The 17,184-nt window shown below is 37.2% G+C and overlaps 1 protein-coding gene across 1 annotated transcript; it reads right to left on the reverse strand.

The window, feature by feature from the left end:
• Positions 1-7,118: 7,118 nt before the first annotated feature.
• Positions 7,119-15,078, reverse strand: LOC126765862 (sodium- and chloride-dependent GABA transporter 1-like). Its single transcript, XM_050483539.1, has 7 exons — positions 14,970-15,078; positions 14,579-14,820; positions 11,860-11,993; positions 9,933-10,200; positions 9,772-9,875; positions 9,577-9,701; positions 7,119-7,402 (listed from the first exon to the last, which is right to left on the reverse strand). The coding sequence occupies exons 1-7, from the start codon at positions 15,076-15,078 to the stop codon at positions 7,134-7,136; spliced, it is 1,251 nt and encodes a 416-aa protein (XP_050339496.1). The 3' UTR covers positions 7,119-7,133.
• Positions 15,079-17,184: the final 2,106 nt, after the last annotated feature.

Raw genomic sequence — 17,184 nt, forward strand, 5'->3', positions numbered from 1 at the left:
TTTTCGAAATGATTTTAACTAATACAGTATTAATCCTTATCCAATTAAATACCTTAAATACATTGTTGGTTTAATATACAAGTAAATTTGTTTGGCTCTTTACTGCATATGATTTAAATAAATATTTTCAAGATATTACAGATTTAAAAATTGGTGGACGTAGCGTTTGCTTTGGTACCGGCCGGCCGGGGCGGCGGCAGCGTGCCTATAAATAGGGCGTAGTAGGCCGCGGTTCTCCCTATAGCACTTTGAATTTAGCAACGATCGGGTGTGTTTCTCTCTAGAGAAGAATATTTAAATGAAAACGAAGAAGTATATGCGTACAATTTCAAACTGATAGAAAAATAATACGTTTGCTAAATATTTGGAATAGTAGAATAGAACTGCAACCAAATACGCAATTCCATAGGATTATAACTGGCTCAGTAATCATTCGATGAATGCCAGCCGACTTTTTCGTCTTTCCACGCTTGAGAACCGGTTCATCAAGTGCAGTCTACTAGAATGACTGTCGATTGGACTCCAGTGTGAAACGATGAAACAATAGAAACATTGTCACACACCGACGCAAAAATTCGGTTTTATTACGATTAAAGAGCAGTCAAACATTTCTCAGAATCAGCTATTCGTTGTTTTTGTTGGATTATGAACTTACGAGGCACCCACTTTGCACAAAGCTTTCGCGTCTTTAGGGCGTCATTGTCCTCGGTGCTAATTTCGCTTCTTTCGAACTTGGCAAATTCTTTTTAACGGTGGATTTCCTCAGTGCAGAGCCTAAATTAGACAGTATTTTCTCCCAAAAAGCAATGCTTTATTAACACACGAAATGCTTTATGATCCATTTTTTTGTAAACTAACACAAGTTGCTTCACAAAAATGCTATATCTCATTTTCAAATAGTTATAATCCTCTTCTATAATCTAACTAATGGAAATCACAAAAATGGTAGTATTAGTATTGTCTATTTGTCAGCCACAGTAAAGCGTGGACGGGTCCACTATTAAACTAATAAATTAAATTTGTTTTACGAGTTGTTTATACGAAAAAGCGACAATACTCAATGAAAGAATGGAAAAGTCATCAGAACATTTAAGCAAATTAGAGGAAATAAAGCAGAAAAGAAGGCACTACATGAAAAGTTATAGAACCAAGCAGCCGAAGGAAGCCAGAGAGTTTCGTTTGCAGCAAGTACGCAAGTTTCTTCTCCTTTACTGACATAGAAACCGCCTACGTTGTCGAGTTAACAACAGCGGCCCAGTCGTTTCTTCTTTTCGCGAGATAGCGCCAATTGCAGATTCCAAGCGAAGCCACGTCTTTCTCCACCTGGTCCTTTCAACGGAGTGGAGGTCTTCCTCTTCCTATGCTTCCCCCGGTGGGTACTGCGTCGAATACTTTCAGAGCTGGAGTGTTTTTGCCCATTCGGACAACATGACCTAGCAAGCGAAACCGCTGTCTTTTAATTCGCTGAACTATGTCAATGTCGTCGTATATCTCATACAGCTCATCGTTCCATCGAATACGATATTCGCCGTGACCAACGCGCAAAGGACCATAAATCTTTCGCAGAACTTTTCTATCGAAAACTCGCAACGTCGAATCATCAGATGTTGTCATCGTCCATGCCTCTGCACTGTATAGCAGGACGGGAATTATGAGTGACTTATAGAGTTTGGTTTTTGTTCATCAAGAGAAGATTTTACTTTTCAGTTGCCTTCTCAGTCCGAAGTAGCACGTGTTGGCAACAGATATCCTGCGTTGGATTTCGAGACTGAAGTTGTTGTTGGTGTTAATGGTGGTTCCTAAATAGACGAAAGTATCTACAACTTCGAAGTTATGACTGTCAACAAAGACGTGAGCTCCTAGTCGCGACTGCGACGACTGTTTGTTTGGTCTTGTCTTCGTTCACCACCAGACCCATTGGGCCCTCGTTCACCACCAGACGGTGGGCTTTAATCTTTCACACAATACGCTCGATAGAACCTTATACGCGATGTTGAGGAGGCTTATCCCACGGTAGTTGGCGCTGATTGTGGGGTACTAAACGATACTATAAACATCAAATTTCTAAGTAAACGCTACAGCAAAGTCAGTTTTGCATAATGAATTAAATAAAAAAAAATAGTTGGTTATTTGCAATCGTTGCAAGACCCATTTAAAGTCAATGAAAAATATTCCAACATCTTAATATTATTGGAACAATCTGGATCCAGGCTCTAGCACTAATAATGCTGGACTAGTTGCCATCACTGAGTTTCCTGAAGACATTAAGGTAACACGACAGTTTTCAGTATCTAGGCGAAAGGTATACCGCATTGTTAGTTGCTAACATTCTCCTTTATAAAGGCGTCACTATCGATCAAAACGTCATAAAGAATAAGGAGCATATTATAAGAGTAAAAGAAGCATCACTAGAGAAAGTGAATGAAACCAATGAGGAACTTAACAATGGTACTAGTGCTTACACAAAAATAAGTGATTTTTCGAGAATTATACGTGCTTTATGGCACCAAGCAAACCAGGTCATATTCACATCAGGTTTTCCAGTTATACAATGCTGTGCGAAGACATTAACCAACATCCTAAGTGCCAGTTATCTTGCTCCACAACACTGCTTCACAAACACCTTCTATCTGCATATGATAACAGGGGACCAAATCTGCAGCAATGCAAGATTTCAAACGGAGCGAAATTTAATAGCCTATCCTATTAAAGATAATGGATACCTACTGGTGCGAAATTTGCATTCGACAAACGCTTTCAGATCACATTTCCGATGAACCAATCATTTGTGGAAGCTTTAACGACAAGTATAACGCACCTTTCTTCAAGATTTGGAAGATCTGTTAATGGAACATAGCGACGGCATATTAATAACAGATGAACAATCATTCGGAATGATGTACTATGATATCAAATATTACTTCACTTACTCACATTCTTGTGGTCAAAAGGGATCTAAAGCAAACGATAACAATGGGAAAGCCTGCAATATCGAATGCGACCATATAGACGAGATTGTGACGATTCGTAAACGTACAACAGGTAGCAAAAATTAAGAGTATACTCTCGATTATACTCTCGAGAACTACCTAATCAAATAATTCCACTGAAGACATCAACGATGGCACCGGTTTATGTAATGCAACTCAATATGAAAGCTGAACTTCAGGTTTCACGAAATCTTAACAAAACCCGCAAAACGAAAAACAACGTCGTTGATATTGAACATGAACTGAAAGCAGAAGAACGGGTTTAAAGAACAAAGGACTGTAAACATTACAGCGTTAGACTACTTTCAGTTCAAAATTTTGGGAAATTACACAAGATTTCAACGTAACGACTATCTCCTTTATGCCTTTTCCTTCTTTGAATATTATAGAATCAAAAACACTATATCTGCATGCGGCAAAAAATTGTTAATAAAGAAGGATCGAAAATCATTCAGAACTTAACTCAGAAGAATGAAAACTTCTTCTGGATAATAATTGTTGGTGTAGAACACCTCCAGAAGAAGAAGATCCAGAGCTTCATGAATTGGTTAAAAAATGTCATCGGCATACACAAACTTGCACAAAAAATAATACCTCGATAAGATGCCGATTCAACGAGTGACGAGACACGAATTTCGTCACATTCTTCAGATGATTTTCTTCGTAATGGAGGTAAGATTTGTTTACTTAAGCGTCGAAAGAAGATGCTTGGGTAAATAATTAACACCCAGACCGTGGGCAGGCAGCATGGGTAATCAGCCTTGCGTGTCAATCGAAGCGATACCGTTTTATATTATATACAGCAAATTCAACGCAAAGACACTAATATTTTACGCAAAATTTTCAGGATATGTATGAACGTTCTTCATGAACGACAAGTATCAGCTGCAGAATGTGCATATAGACTTTGTCGTATCCCATCACGGGACAGTTCTAGAAGCTGCATTTTTCTGAACTCAAGAAAGCCAGAACAGCGTTACAGAGTATTGCAATTCGACAGAAACGGTCACGCAACTGGTTATTATAGTAATATCTTTGAAAGAAATCAAACACGTCCGTTACAATCTCCCGTCTACGATTTTGTGAACATGAGCCTTACAGAGTTTGCAGTGTTGTTTGAAACATTCTATCCGAAAAAAGTAAGCGAAACTGAGAAAAGTGTTGATCACGACGCGTATGAAGAATATCGAAACACACGTCGTCCACTCATTACGCTATTAGATAAGAGCAAAATGGTTGTGAGAAAGGTTCCGCAGTTGTTAGGGTGCCATACTTTATAGCAACATCAGATCGTGACAACTTTTTCTACAGCTTACTTCTTATATACAATATATGCCTTATCGTTTGGAAACTGAATTACTTGAAGGTTTCGATAATGCAGAAGAGACGTTTTTACATCGAGAGAATCGTTTGAAGGAAATGAGTGGGCATATGCGCCAATTTCAAGAGCGTGCCCAACAGCTTCATAATGCATTCAATCAAGTACTTGCATTTGAAATTTTAGAACAGCCTGAGATTATAAATCTTTAAGTTACAGAAGAAGAATATTCGGACACAGAAATGAGTAATGTTGAGTGTTTGTGTAGCACAACAAGGGTTCGCTCGCTTCCGTTCTGGAAATTTCGATTTACACTGATGAAAGTTTTACATTAATGGAATAATGTCTCTAGTGGAAATATGGCAAAAAGTGATCGACCAAAATGGTATATATTTATTTATTTATTTATTAGTACAAATATAAAAAAGTTAAAGCTCGATTAGACTCGAAAAGACTTTTTCGACCACCAATATAATAATTTTTAATCGTAATACATTTTGGAGGTTTTAATTTAAATGCTTACGTTGAGGCGCCTCACACTAGAATAAGTTAGGCATCCCTCTATCCCTGGTTTAGGCTTTGTGACACACCGTTTTTCTGTGTCAAATTGTCACATAATACCAAGCTCTTTCAGGGATTTGTTAAGCGCATTATTACAAACTCCGTGCCGTAGTCACTACGAATCATTTTTACTTTTATTTATTTTTGGCACTCAACTATTTGTTTGATTTTATTTAACATTTGGTGTTTGTGTTTTAAAAAATATGCGAATATAAAACGGGTCTTGCCATCCATTAACGGAAGTACGCACCAACCGAATCATCCCGCATGAACCCACACATATCAGCGTGAATCAACCAAAAAATCTCTGGGGCCCGTCTATTACATTTACAATATTGCCGTTGGTTACACTTAATGGACATACACACGATGCAATTTATGTTTGCTGTGATATTCACTGTCTTTTCCCCATTTATTCGAACCATGTTGTTGTTGCTCAACTCTCGCAGAGTATCAAAATTTAAATTACCATATCTCGAGTTCCATTTCATTTCTTTATTGTCATTACATGCAAAAAGTAATATGTTTTATTGGGTTAACACATAAAAATAGTGCATGCCCGCTTAGTCCTCATTGTTCCGTGCTTATCCTTGATTATTGCTTTATTATTTGACAAATTTAGATACCGAATCGTCGCTAACAAGCCATTACTTTTGTTGCTGTTGTCTTTCTGATTTTTATTTGTGTTTTGTTTTTCTCTGCCCTGAGCAGCAAAATTGGTTTTTTCCCACAACTGAAGCATATCTAAGTGCCGTTTGTTCTATACTATTCTTTTTGTCAGAATTTTCTCCAACCATGAGCGCTTGTATGCTACCTTCGGTATTTTTCGTATCACAAGAATTTCGCCGATCGCCCTCTTTTTTAGAATTATTTTTATTGAAATAAGCTTAGGCTGCTCATTTCGAGAATCCAACGTGACGATCAAATTTTCAAACGACTTTGACAAACTTGCTAGTAGCATTATTACGAATAATTCATTCATTCATTTTTAAATTGTGCTTCTATAGAACGATTTATTGCTTCAATGTCAGTTCTTTACTTCTCAACGTCGCACCTTCTCTTTATGTGTTAACGGCCGTGCTCTGCTGTACAAACACAGGTGCGTATTTGCGATGCAATAACAGAGAGGTCCGAGACGATGTTATATCCTCGGAGCGTACGCACGTCAAAGACACTGGAGATGTGTTTTCTGTCTATCACAACATGATCGATCTGGTTATTAGCTTTTCAGCCCCAACCTCTTTGAGGATCTTTATCATGGAGGCTGTATTTACCGACCGTTGTGCTAAAGATATCTTCTTTGCCCAGGCTGGCGTTAAAGTCGCCAAGTACAATTTTGATGTCGTAAAGGGAACGCTGGCAGCTATCATAGGCGCGCTCAAAGCGCTCATATAAGGCTTCTTTGGACACATCTTACGTCGGGGCGTAAATCAGTGATATGTTGAAGAACTTCACTTTGTTGCGAATTATGGGTAGACGTTCATACTCAGGAGTGAATGCCAGGACTCGCCGACGGAGTGTCTCTCCCACCACGAAACCCTACTCGTCTTAGTCCTTTTCCCGTCCATCCCACTTCTTGGACGAGGACATCAACCAGCTGGGCAGTGGCACCTTCCCAATTAGGGTACCGGACACTCTAGGAGCATATCCATAAATCATGGTCAAAAGTGGAGTCTTTCATCCAAAGATGTTGTTTCCTTTTCATTGGGAGTGGTTTCTACGTGGCGGGACCCAAACCTTGCCCACTACCTCGATAGGCGAGTAGTGTAAAACGTTTTAAACATTTATGTATAGTATATGGCGTGTCGCTTGTTTCAAGGCCAACGTCAACTCGCGTGCGTATCTCTGGTAAACAGATATTGCAATTGAATTACATGTTAAAAATAACCCATACAGGAGGTAAAGTTCTTTGTATGCGATATACCCGCTGTTTAAAAAAAAATTATATTAAATCTCTTTTAACAAAGGCTAGGAACACGTAAAATTTACTAAAATATAGGATCTCATAAAATAACTCATTGAGTTCGCAAATTATTTCTGCGGGATTCTTAGTGCTAGTTCGTTGGTATCCTCGTCATCTGTTCAGTAGAACCACGAGATCCTGAGCTCTCTCAAGAAGCAAAGGTAAAAGTTTCGGATCTTATCCATGATGTTTATTATAAAAATACCACCAAAGTAAAATCACTAGATTTAGTATTAATTATCATTGTATAAAGCCAGGTTTATAGACCTAGAACCACTCAGTTAACCGCACTATGAATACTTTAGTTAAATAGTAATACACTTACTTGAGAAATACATGTGAGACCAACAAGATAACTCAGGGTGCACACGACAGCAATAAATATTTCTTTACGTTTGCGTAACAATTGTGGCCATTCATCGATTATAGCAGTAATGAAACCTTCCATTGTACAGAATTGTGAATCAAGCCCAATAAGAAGTAACATAAAAAAGAAAAGACAAGACCATAAGGGTGAACCTGGTAGTTGTAACACTGCTGATGGATATACCAAAAATGCCAAACCAGGACCTGTAAAGACCCAAAATACAAATATTACAATATAAAAGCAAACTTTAAAACAATTAAGTTAAGATAGCCATAAAATACTTTAGGGGGATTCTCTTGCTCTTGCAAAACCCTTGCACGGTGCACGACTTGCAGAATTTTCCTCTTGGTGCAACTGCACAACAACAAACACACGCAGAAAATTATTTGCAGTAGCTGTAAAATATGTCAGACCAAAACCCATGTTTATTTGCGTGCAATAACCCCGTTTTAGCTGTCATTTTACATAAAGACATCTTTTGCCGTTAAAATGTTGAGGAATGTGAGTTTTAAGTAGATTTTATAATTTCTACTTAAATTTTAAAGACTTGTTACAGTTTTTTGTTAAGAATGAATGCAGAAGGTGCGCTAATTCACAATAGTCATTCTCAATAAATTGACCGAATCAGCCGTTCATATATCACTAGATTCTGCAATGGGTGCACTCTTAGCCTTGCATATTTCGGTATAAGATTTCTGCATTTTTGTCATCGTGCAATCTTGCAAGAACAAGAGAGTCCCCTATTGTTAAAGTTTGTTTGAAATTTGGGGTGGCCTCGCTCCTGAATAGGTTTAATACACACATCCAAAAAAAGTCTCGAGCTTAATATGTATAGCCTGCTGAAGAAGCTTTTTGCTCTAGTGTGTTCATTACCAATACCAATACAAATTATTAGAAGAGGGTTAAAGCATAAGAAAATTTTGCGAAGAATTAAATTTTAAATAAAGACTCATTGAGTCTAAGTTAAATGCCATATCTAAGTAACTCATCTTCCAAATAAAATTAAAACTAATCCATAACGCTATCTTGACACCTTTGTGATATGGTTTAAAAATTAGTGGAATTGGTGTACAACCACAGATACTTGCCCTATTACACAAGTGTAGATATTGGATCTAAGTATTGTAGGTTTCTTTCAAGGTGTGCCACCTGTCATCCAAAAATAGTCGAAAACGAGTTACAGCTTTTCAATACGCAGATACCGAATATACCTAGTAAACCAATATTCCGTTAATAAAATAGTCAATTTAACTGATCTTTAATATTTTTGTCCAATCTAAGTGTGAAGTTGGTCTAGACCTTAGCCCAAACCTCATATTCCCAATGTAATCAATTCCGATGTTTTGGGTAACGTTTTCAACATCAACGGATCATACAGGATTTAGTTTCTTTAGTTGAGTTTATATCACATATGTCTCATTTGATGATGATTTTAATACAATTTTCTCTTATGATCTTTAATATAAGTTAATAAGATGTACATTGTTTAGTAATCCATTCACAATTTCTTCGAATTTTGAATTTTTTTTTGCAAAATTTTTTTATCATTGGTTGGTAGTCGAAATTAGCCCTTCATTACTTCTTCCAGCAGCATTTACATTCACAATTTTTATAGTGAAATATTTGTAAGAGTTAACATTGCCTATTGATGCATTAATAAGATTAAAATAATATTTATAGTTGAAATAATTATGTTTTATAAATTCTCAGTTAGTAACTAATTTTATAAATTCTGATAGAAATATAGTACGTTCACAAAGAGCGTACAAATGAATTCAATTCCACTAAATATACCTATTTCAATTTTTAATGAACATATTGTTTACCGGCCGATTATGGCATATGTGTAACAGGCGAGCCCACCCACATCGACGAAAGTTTTTCTTCTCTCCGTCCGATTATCTCTATGTTCTGTCATAGCCTACTTAAAATCTCAGATATCTCTCTAGAAAATTCATGTTATCTACATTAGTATACACATACGATATACATATGTGAACTAAGGAAAGTTTTGGAAAATTACAATAAATTTTTGGTACCAAATTACATTGTACTGGAGAATGCGGTCGGCCAAAAAGAGACCAATTGTCAAGATATATATAGGTTGCAAAATTACGTGAGATCATTTCGAAGTTTTTGGAAGATCCTCATAAATCTCTTAGAATGAGATATAACTCTTAAAATGTATGAAATTGGTTCATACATCTAGTGCACTCCATAATATTATAATAGATATTCTTGACCTTAAAAAAAAATAAATTAATTCATTGTTTATATTACTAAATTTATACTACTTTTTTTTACTAAAAAATGTGAGTAGAACACAAAATAGTGCAGTTAAAGAAAATACATTATTTTAATTATAATTTAATCATACCAGATGCAGCTACTTCTGCAACCGGCCTTTGCTGCTCGTTTGCCATAAAACCCACAACGGAGAATATCACAAATCCAGCGAACATGCTTGTACTTGAATTAACCGTACATACAATTAAAGCATCTCTAAAAAGTAAAAAGACAATTATAATTTCTATCTCGTGATCTTATAATTATCGATATATATAAGACTCACTTGTAGACATTATTTGTAAATTTATTATAGCTGCCAAGCGCTACTAATGTTCCAAGTCCAAGTCCATAAGAGAAGAAAATTTGTGTAACCGCATCAATCCATACCTATGGTCATATTTAATTATTCAACATGATAAAATAATATTTTTGGTTACTTTATACTTCTGATTCCGTAAGTTTTGAAAAATTAGGTATCACGTAAAACTTTATTCCCTCTAATGCCCCTGGAAGGGTTATACCACGAATAAGTAATACAGTTAGCAAGACGTATGGAAATAATGCAGTGAAGTAAACAACTTTGCCTGTCCATTTTACTCCTTTCCATATACAGAAGTAGCATAGAATCCACACCAGTAGCAGAGTTCCCGCCAATTCCCAGCGAATATTGCCAATATGTTCGATACCATCAGATATTTGCAGTGCGCGACGTCTGAATGAACGAAAAACATTTATCAATCAAATACTATTATATATCCATTATACATACATAAGTATATAATGTGCATTAGTTTTAAATTATATACATTTAAATTACCCTACAGAAGGTTTAGAAAATAAATTGTTAATTATTAATTTAACTTTACTTAGAAATTTTCAGAAACCTAATATTTTAAACTTTTTCAATTTACAGAAGCGCCAAGTTCGGATACAACCACAAATTTCATATTCTTGCAATTTGCCTGGATTAAAGCTGGGGTAATACCTTCAGGTTTGTTAGTTAAATGAGATATAAGGAAGTTTTCGTCCGATTTTATTCATTCTAGGCTGAAATATGCACCGTTATTAGAAGACTATGGTTACTCAATTTTACAAAGATAGCTCACATATTGGCCGATATAAAGTCATTTGGAAGTTCGGGAGTCTCTATATTAGTGGACTAAATAAATTATTGACTCGGTTCATACTACTATTAGAAAAAGATTCTCCATGAATTTCAATTATATATCCTACAAATTTACCGATATTTTCGCTAAAAAGTCAACTAATAGCCTTGGGTTTACATATTCAGTACCTTTGGGCTAGAACAGTTTTGGACCGATGTGGACAATTTTTTTTTCATAAAGCGATTTACTTCAAGGGCAGTATTCCTGTAATTTATGATCCTGATATATTAATTGATTCCAGATTTATATACTGGATAGTGATAAATAGAATATAAAATTTTGTTATGTGGAAAGTAGACGTGGTTATAGCCCGATTTCGCTAATTTTCACACTGTAACATAGGAATGTTCCAAGTCGTCATAACCTCAAAGTCGCAGACAATATCGTCTATCTTGGAACCAGTGTTAACAACAACAACAATGTCAGCCTCGAAATCCAACGCTGATTAGCTCTTGCCAACAGGTGCTATTTTTGACCAAGTAGGCAATTGAGAAGTAAAGTCGTCCCACGACGAACAAAGGACAAACTCTATAAGTCACTTATTATTCTCGTCCAGATATATATTGCAGAGGCATGGACGATGACAACATCTGATTAGTCGACGTTTTTTCGAGAGAAAGGTTCTGCGGAAAATGTATGGTCATTTGCGCATTGACAAGGGCGAATATCGCATTCGATGGAACGATCAGCTGTACGAGTTATACCGTACGACGACATTGACATAGTTCAGCGAATTAAGAGACAGCGGCTACAGTGGCTAGGTCATGTCGTCGGGATGGATGAAAACATTCCAAGCCTGAAAGTATTCGACGTAGTATCCGCTGGGGGAGAAGGACCTGGCTGCACTTGATATCTGAGTTGTTAACTCCGCTATAACCACGTAAGCGGTGTCTGTGCCACGTTTGTCGCTGACTAGAATCCGTGGTCCCACCAGTTTTTAAGCGCTCAAACTCGTAGATGTGCAGGAAAAGGCAACTTTTCGTGAAGCATGTGAGGCAATGGGGTTGCTTGAAGATGATGACCGCAGGGACGAAACGATGACCGACGCCATGTTTCGTCGGTCAGCGACTACGTTGAAAGAGCTTTTTGCGATTATGATAAGCACCCGCGGACTTCCCAAGCCCGGAACAAGTATAAACTCGTTTTGTCAGACTGGGAATACAGCTACTACCGGAGCTAAAGAAAATTTTAAAATTAAAACAAACCGTGTAGTCAGCGGACAAGGTGGTATTTTCTTCTTGGACGTCTCATAGGCACCGGTAAAACAAACTGCTGAACTTGCTACAGGCAAATGCAAAGGTTGCGCTAACTGTTGCGTCACTGGGATGACAGCTACTACCTGAGCTAAAGAAAATTTTAAAATTAAAACCAACCGTGTAGTTAGCGGACAAGGTAGTATTTTCTTCTTGGACGTCTCATAGGCACCGGCAAAACAAACTGCTGAACTTGCTACAGGTAAATGCAAAGGTTGCGCTGACTGTTGCGTCCTCCGGAATGGCGGCAACCTTGCTAAGTGGTGGCAGATCTGCTCACTCAGTATTCAAGCTCCCGGCGGACTTTACATGAAAAGAAAAGCCCGTTTGCAACATCACCAAAAGTAGTAGTGATATATTACATTGGAGCAAATTGATCGTGTGAAACAAATGCGAATGGGATAAGAGCAAACGATTGAATCACAGGATGGCAGCTTGCAGTACATTCGGGTTAATCAAATCTTAATGGGTGGAGTGGTAGTTTTGGTGATTCCCTCATCAGGTGAGATTAAGAAAAATAAAGTGTTTAATAATACAGTAGATAACGCTTTTACCCAAAAAAAAGTCTTACTATTTGTCCTAGGTGATTTTTTCCAATGAGAAAACGTTCAACCTTGATGGTCCAGACGGCATTTTGAGATACTGGAGAGATTTACGAAAATATACGAATTTTTCAAAACGCAATTTCTGCGGTGGCTTACTTATGGTATGGGGTGCATTTTCAAATTATGGGACAGTTCCATTGGCATTCTCTTCTAGTCGAATGAATAGTTCTTAGTCTAGTATAAAAAGCAAATATCCTTATATACAGAGTCATCCGCAAAAATATTTTTCTTTTCAACAAGGCCACGCAAGAATTCAAACAAATCAACGTAAACGTGGATTCAACAAGCTTAATTTACATATCTCCTAAACTACTAAATCCACAACAACCAAAATTATCCAGCTCAAATAATATTAAAACTCCTACCGAAAAATGGATGAAATCGGGAAAACCACCCCCCCATATACAAGGTGTGTTCCAAAGTAAAGCGAACTTTAAATAAAAAACAGAACAAATGGGTTTTTCGGCAAAATCAATTTATTTTATTCAAAATAGTCTCTTTCTGCTTCTATACAGCTTTTTGCACGATCCAAAAGCTTGTCGAACGAGTGTTTTAGCTCGTTGGCCGGTATGGCCGCCAGTATGCCGGTGCAAGCCTATTGAAGGGCCTCTACGTCTGCATAACGCTTTCTTTTAATGGGCAAATGCATTTTTCCGAAAAGGAAGAAGTCGCACGGTGCCATATCAGGTGAATACGGGGTGTGATTAATGGTTAACATGTGATTTTTGGTCAAATAACACTGGGGAACACAATTTTTGTTGACTTCGATTTAATACTTCTTTTTGAGTCACTTTTGGCCTCTGAATCCAAAAATAATCTCGTTTTTTGTCTAGCAGATCAACTTTTGAAGCTACAGAATACCCTCTTTCTCCCAATAGTCATATAAAATATCCTTACGAAACAAAGTAGAGATGAAAAATTATACTGAATATACTGTTCACAAATTGTAATTTAATTTGAACAAATGCTATTAAATCACATTTTTTGTAAAGTAAAATTGTCATTGTAGAAGGGATAACATGGTTCTCTCAAACCCGGACATCAATAACACGGTAAAAATTTTCTCTTATAACTCTTTCTGGAGTGTTCAGTTTGTGGACAATCTCGCTTGATGCTCCAACAATAGTCAGCCATCATGTGCTCATCCCATCTTCCCTGCTATCGAGCCTCCATGGTTTGCAGGTCTTGGTGGAAACGCTCTCCCTGCTCATCACTGACTGCACCAAGGTTTGTGGGGAATTTGGCGAGATAACTATGTAGAAAATGCAATTTGATGCTCATATTGCAACTTAGCCTTTGTAGTTCTCTGCTCTAGTATTTCCAAGAAAATCTTTGATAATGGTTTTGAATACCAACCAAGCGTTCTTTTGAAGTTCTGTCATTGTTTCGATGAAATGTTCATCTTTAACGAGTTGCCGAATCTGTGGACCATTAAATACACCAGCCTTTATCTTTTCAAAAGACAGTCCAGGAAATGCCAAAATTAAATACTTGAAACAGTCCCCTTCAGAGGACAAAGTTTTAACAAACTGTTTCACGAGCCCAAGCTTTATATGTAGAGGTGAGAATAAAATTTTCTTCGTGTCGACAAGTGGTTTATATAGAATGTTCGGAAAACCAGGTTTTAGCTCAGATCTTGGCGGCCAATTCAACTGCACCCAATGCTTCTCACGAGCTCTGCTGTCCCACATACACAAAAAACAGGGATACTTTGTGTATCCACGTTGCTGACCAAGAAAGAAGCAGACCATTTTAAGGTCAACACAGATGATCCACTTATGCATGTCATATTGCAGCAAATCAATTACTCTCTTTATGTCTTCATATGCTTCTTATAAACGAACAGAATGGCTGATTGGAACTGCACCAAAGATATTTCCATTGTGCAATAGTACACACTTCAAGCTCCTCTTTGAGCTGTCTATGAAAAGTCTCCGTTCAGTTGCGTTATATGTTGGAATTCCCAACACATTCACCAAACCTTGTACGTTACAGCAATACACAAATCCTGAGTTATTTCGAAAGTATGACAGAAATTCACTTTCTCTGGATCGAAAGTAGGATACCGTAGCTGCTTTTTCAAGCAAGTTCTTCTCATACAGTTTGGATGCCATCAGCTCTGAAGCTTTTTTGGATAGTCCCAAATCTCGTGCCAAATCATTCAACTCATTCTGATCAAATCCCTTTCGAGCAGAGTCGTCTTCAATTTCAAAGTCTTCATCGTTGGAGTCACTTGAATCATCATCACACACGCTTTCTTGTAGTTCTGATAGGGGTAGCTCTTCGAAAACTGGCACTGGGATTTCAGCTGAATGAAGCACTGGGCGTATAGCCGATAGTAAACTGGGATACTCTATCTTACATTTATTTTTTTTTTGTTATAACCTGACGTTTTCACCATACAGAAATAACAGTCACTTGAATGATCTCTGGGCTCTCGCCAACTCATTGGTATACCAAATGGCATTTTATCACGTGTTCCCTTAATCCACATTCGTAAACTCTCGACACACTGCTTGCACACCTTGTGAGGGGCCCAAGCTTTATCCTGATCACCGATTTTCATTTTAAAATACGCTAAATAGGCTTGCCTGACGAATGGACTAATGTTTCTCCTTTGACTTGAAATACATAGTATAACTGCCACAAATATAGCAAAACGAATCAGCACTGTTTATACACCTTCGACGTGAAATGCCAGAGACAGACATGATCTAAAGGAAGGAGAAGTTGTTCTCAGAAATAAATGTAAAAAAATCCTTGTTTAAAAACCGGACGTAACGTATGAGCACAAACAACGTCTCACCACACAATCTCGCGCGAAACTGAACTTGCTCGTATGGGAAGAAGAGAATTGCGCCGTAGGTCACCAACGACAGGTTCATACATGTCCCAACAACCGTCTAGACGATTGTCGTCACAAGCATGAACCTGTTGCTATTCTCCTACAGCGATATTCACTTATTCCAAATAAAAAAAATTAAACTTCCGTCTATAGAAGAGCGTACCCCGTTTTATGATCTAAGCAGCACACTGCAGGGAGTGGTCTCATTACTATAATCTGTAGCAAAAAAACTTGACGTGATAGAAGAAAACTGACTTCGGATTTGAATTTAACATGCCTAAATGACTCTAAAACAGCTGTAAAATCGAAAGCAACAAAAATTTTGTTTCACATTGTTCCCCAGTGTAATCGGTCATAAGCGTCGAATCGAATGATGGATTCTGAGAAATTTTTGGTCGTCAGTCAATTTGTGCGGAACAATCTGTGCACACACCTTTCGTAAGCCCGAATGTTCGGTCAAAATGCGATAAATCGATGTTTTGGATATGTTCAATTCCATTTCTATGAATTTTAATGATGATTTTGGATAATTTTTGATGAATGCACGCACTGTTTCGATGGAATTTCCGGTGATCACGGATTTTGATTGGCCCACATGTTGATCGTCATTTATGTCCTCACGACCACTTCAAAAACGTTGAAACCACTCGTGCACTCTGCTACGGGATAGGCAATCATTGCCATAAACTTGTTTCATCAATTGAAACGTTTCGGTAAAAGTTTTACCAATTTTCAAATTTTAATGTTGGCTCTTTGTTCGAAACTCGTTTTCGCACCGATAACACAAACATACTGACACTTAAAACGCAATAACTTCACTTCCAATCTATGCAATGTCATGAAATTCTCATTGGACAGTCGATAAAGAGAGCAGATTCTAACGCATCTGTCGACATATAGATAGCACCACCAGTGGGCGCTAGATTCAAAAAGTCAAAGTCTTCAAAACTAAAAAGCGCAAGTAATCAATAACACCGGAGACATTAAATTTTACCTCCAGAATGGTATAGGACAGGTTTATGGGAGCCCGGGTGAAATAGGACGATGGGCGCGGCTCAGCCCACTTTTTAATGAAACTCCATAACTCGAGACGCAACTGGCTGACTTCGACAAAATTTGATACGTAGCATTTTTTTTTTTATATGGCTATGTCACATTACGAAAATTTAAATTCTATTTGATAAGTTCACTTTCCACCACACAAGTTAAAAAGTAATTCATATAACGGAATAAAATTTTGTTTTAATAATTCGTTTAAAGTATACCACCTAATCACAAAAAATTTATCAAATCCAAACTTAACTGTTCAACCGCCTAGGTATCGAATATATTGACCCCAGTATCTATAGTTGACTTTTCATCGAAAATATCGGTCAATGTATGAGATATTTAATTGAAATTCAGTAGTAATCATTCTCTGACAATGGTGAGAATGTATGTGAAAAATGGGTTGAATCGGGCCAATACTTCCCTTAGCCCCCATACACCTAGTATAAAGATTTTCGAACTTCCCGGTGACTTTTTACCACATATACTTTTGTACCTGGACAAAATACAAATGGGCCAAAACTTGTCCCAGTTCCCACCTAACTATTATCAGTATTTTCGATAATCCGGCTGGTACCTTGATGAAACTCAAGGAACATTTTTTTTAGAATGTGGCATACAAAAAGAAGCATAGGCATAATGTCTCTAAATTTGTCCACACACAACTTTGTATGTAAATATGTATAGTAAGTAAAATTTAAAAATTAATATATCAGGTTTTGTTTAAATTTGTTAACCATTTTAATATTACAATATTAAATTAATACCATCACTTTTAAA

The sequence above is a fragment of the Bactrocera neohumeralis genome, unplaced genomic scaffold (genome assembly GCF_024586455.1).
Source record: "Bactrocera neohumeralis isolate Rockhampton unplaced genomic scaffold, APGP_CSIRO_Bneo_wtdbg2-racon-allhic-juicebox.fasta_v2 cluster11, whole genome shotgun sequence".
NCBI lineage: Eukaryota > Metazoa > Arthropoda > Insecta > Diptera > Tephritidae > Bactrocera > Bactrocera neohumeralis.

Bases quoted from the DNA above. Each gene is read 5' to 3' on its own strand.
- LOC126765862 (XM_050483539.1), bottom strand. From the start codon at position 15,078: ATGAAAATCGGTGATCAGGATAAAGCTTGGGCCCCTCACAAGGTGTGC. The intron at 9,876-9,932 runs GTATAAAGTAAC...ATATGACCATAG, and splicing joins CAAAACTTACGGAATCAGAA to GTATGGATTGATGCGGTTAC. The intron at 7,403-9,576 runs GTATGATTAAAT...GGGTCTTTACAG, and splicing joins TGCAGAAGTAGCTGCATCTG to GTCCTGGTTTGGCATTTTTG.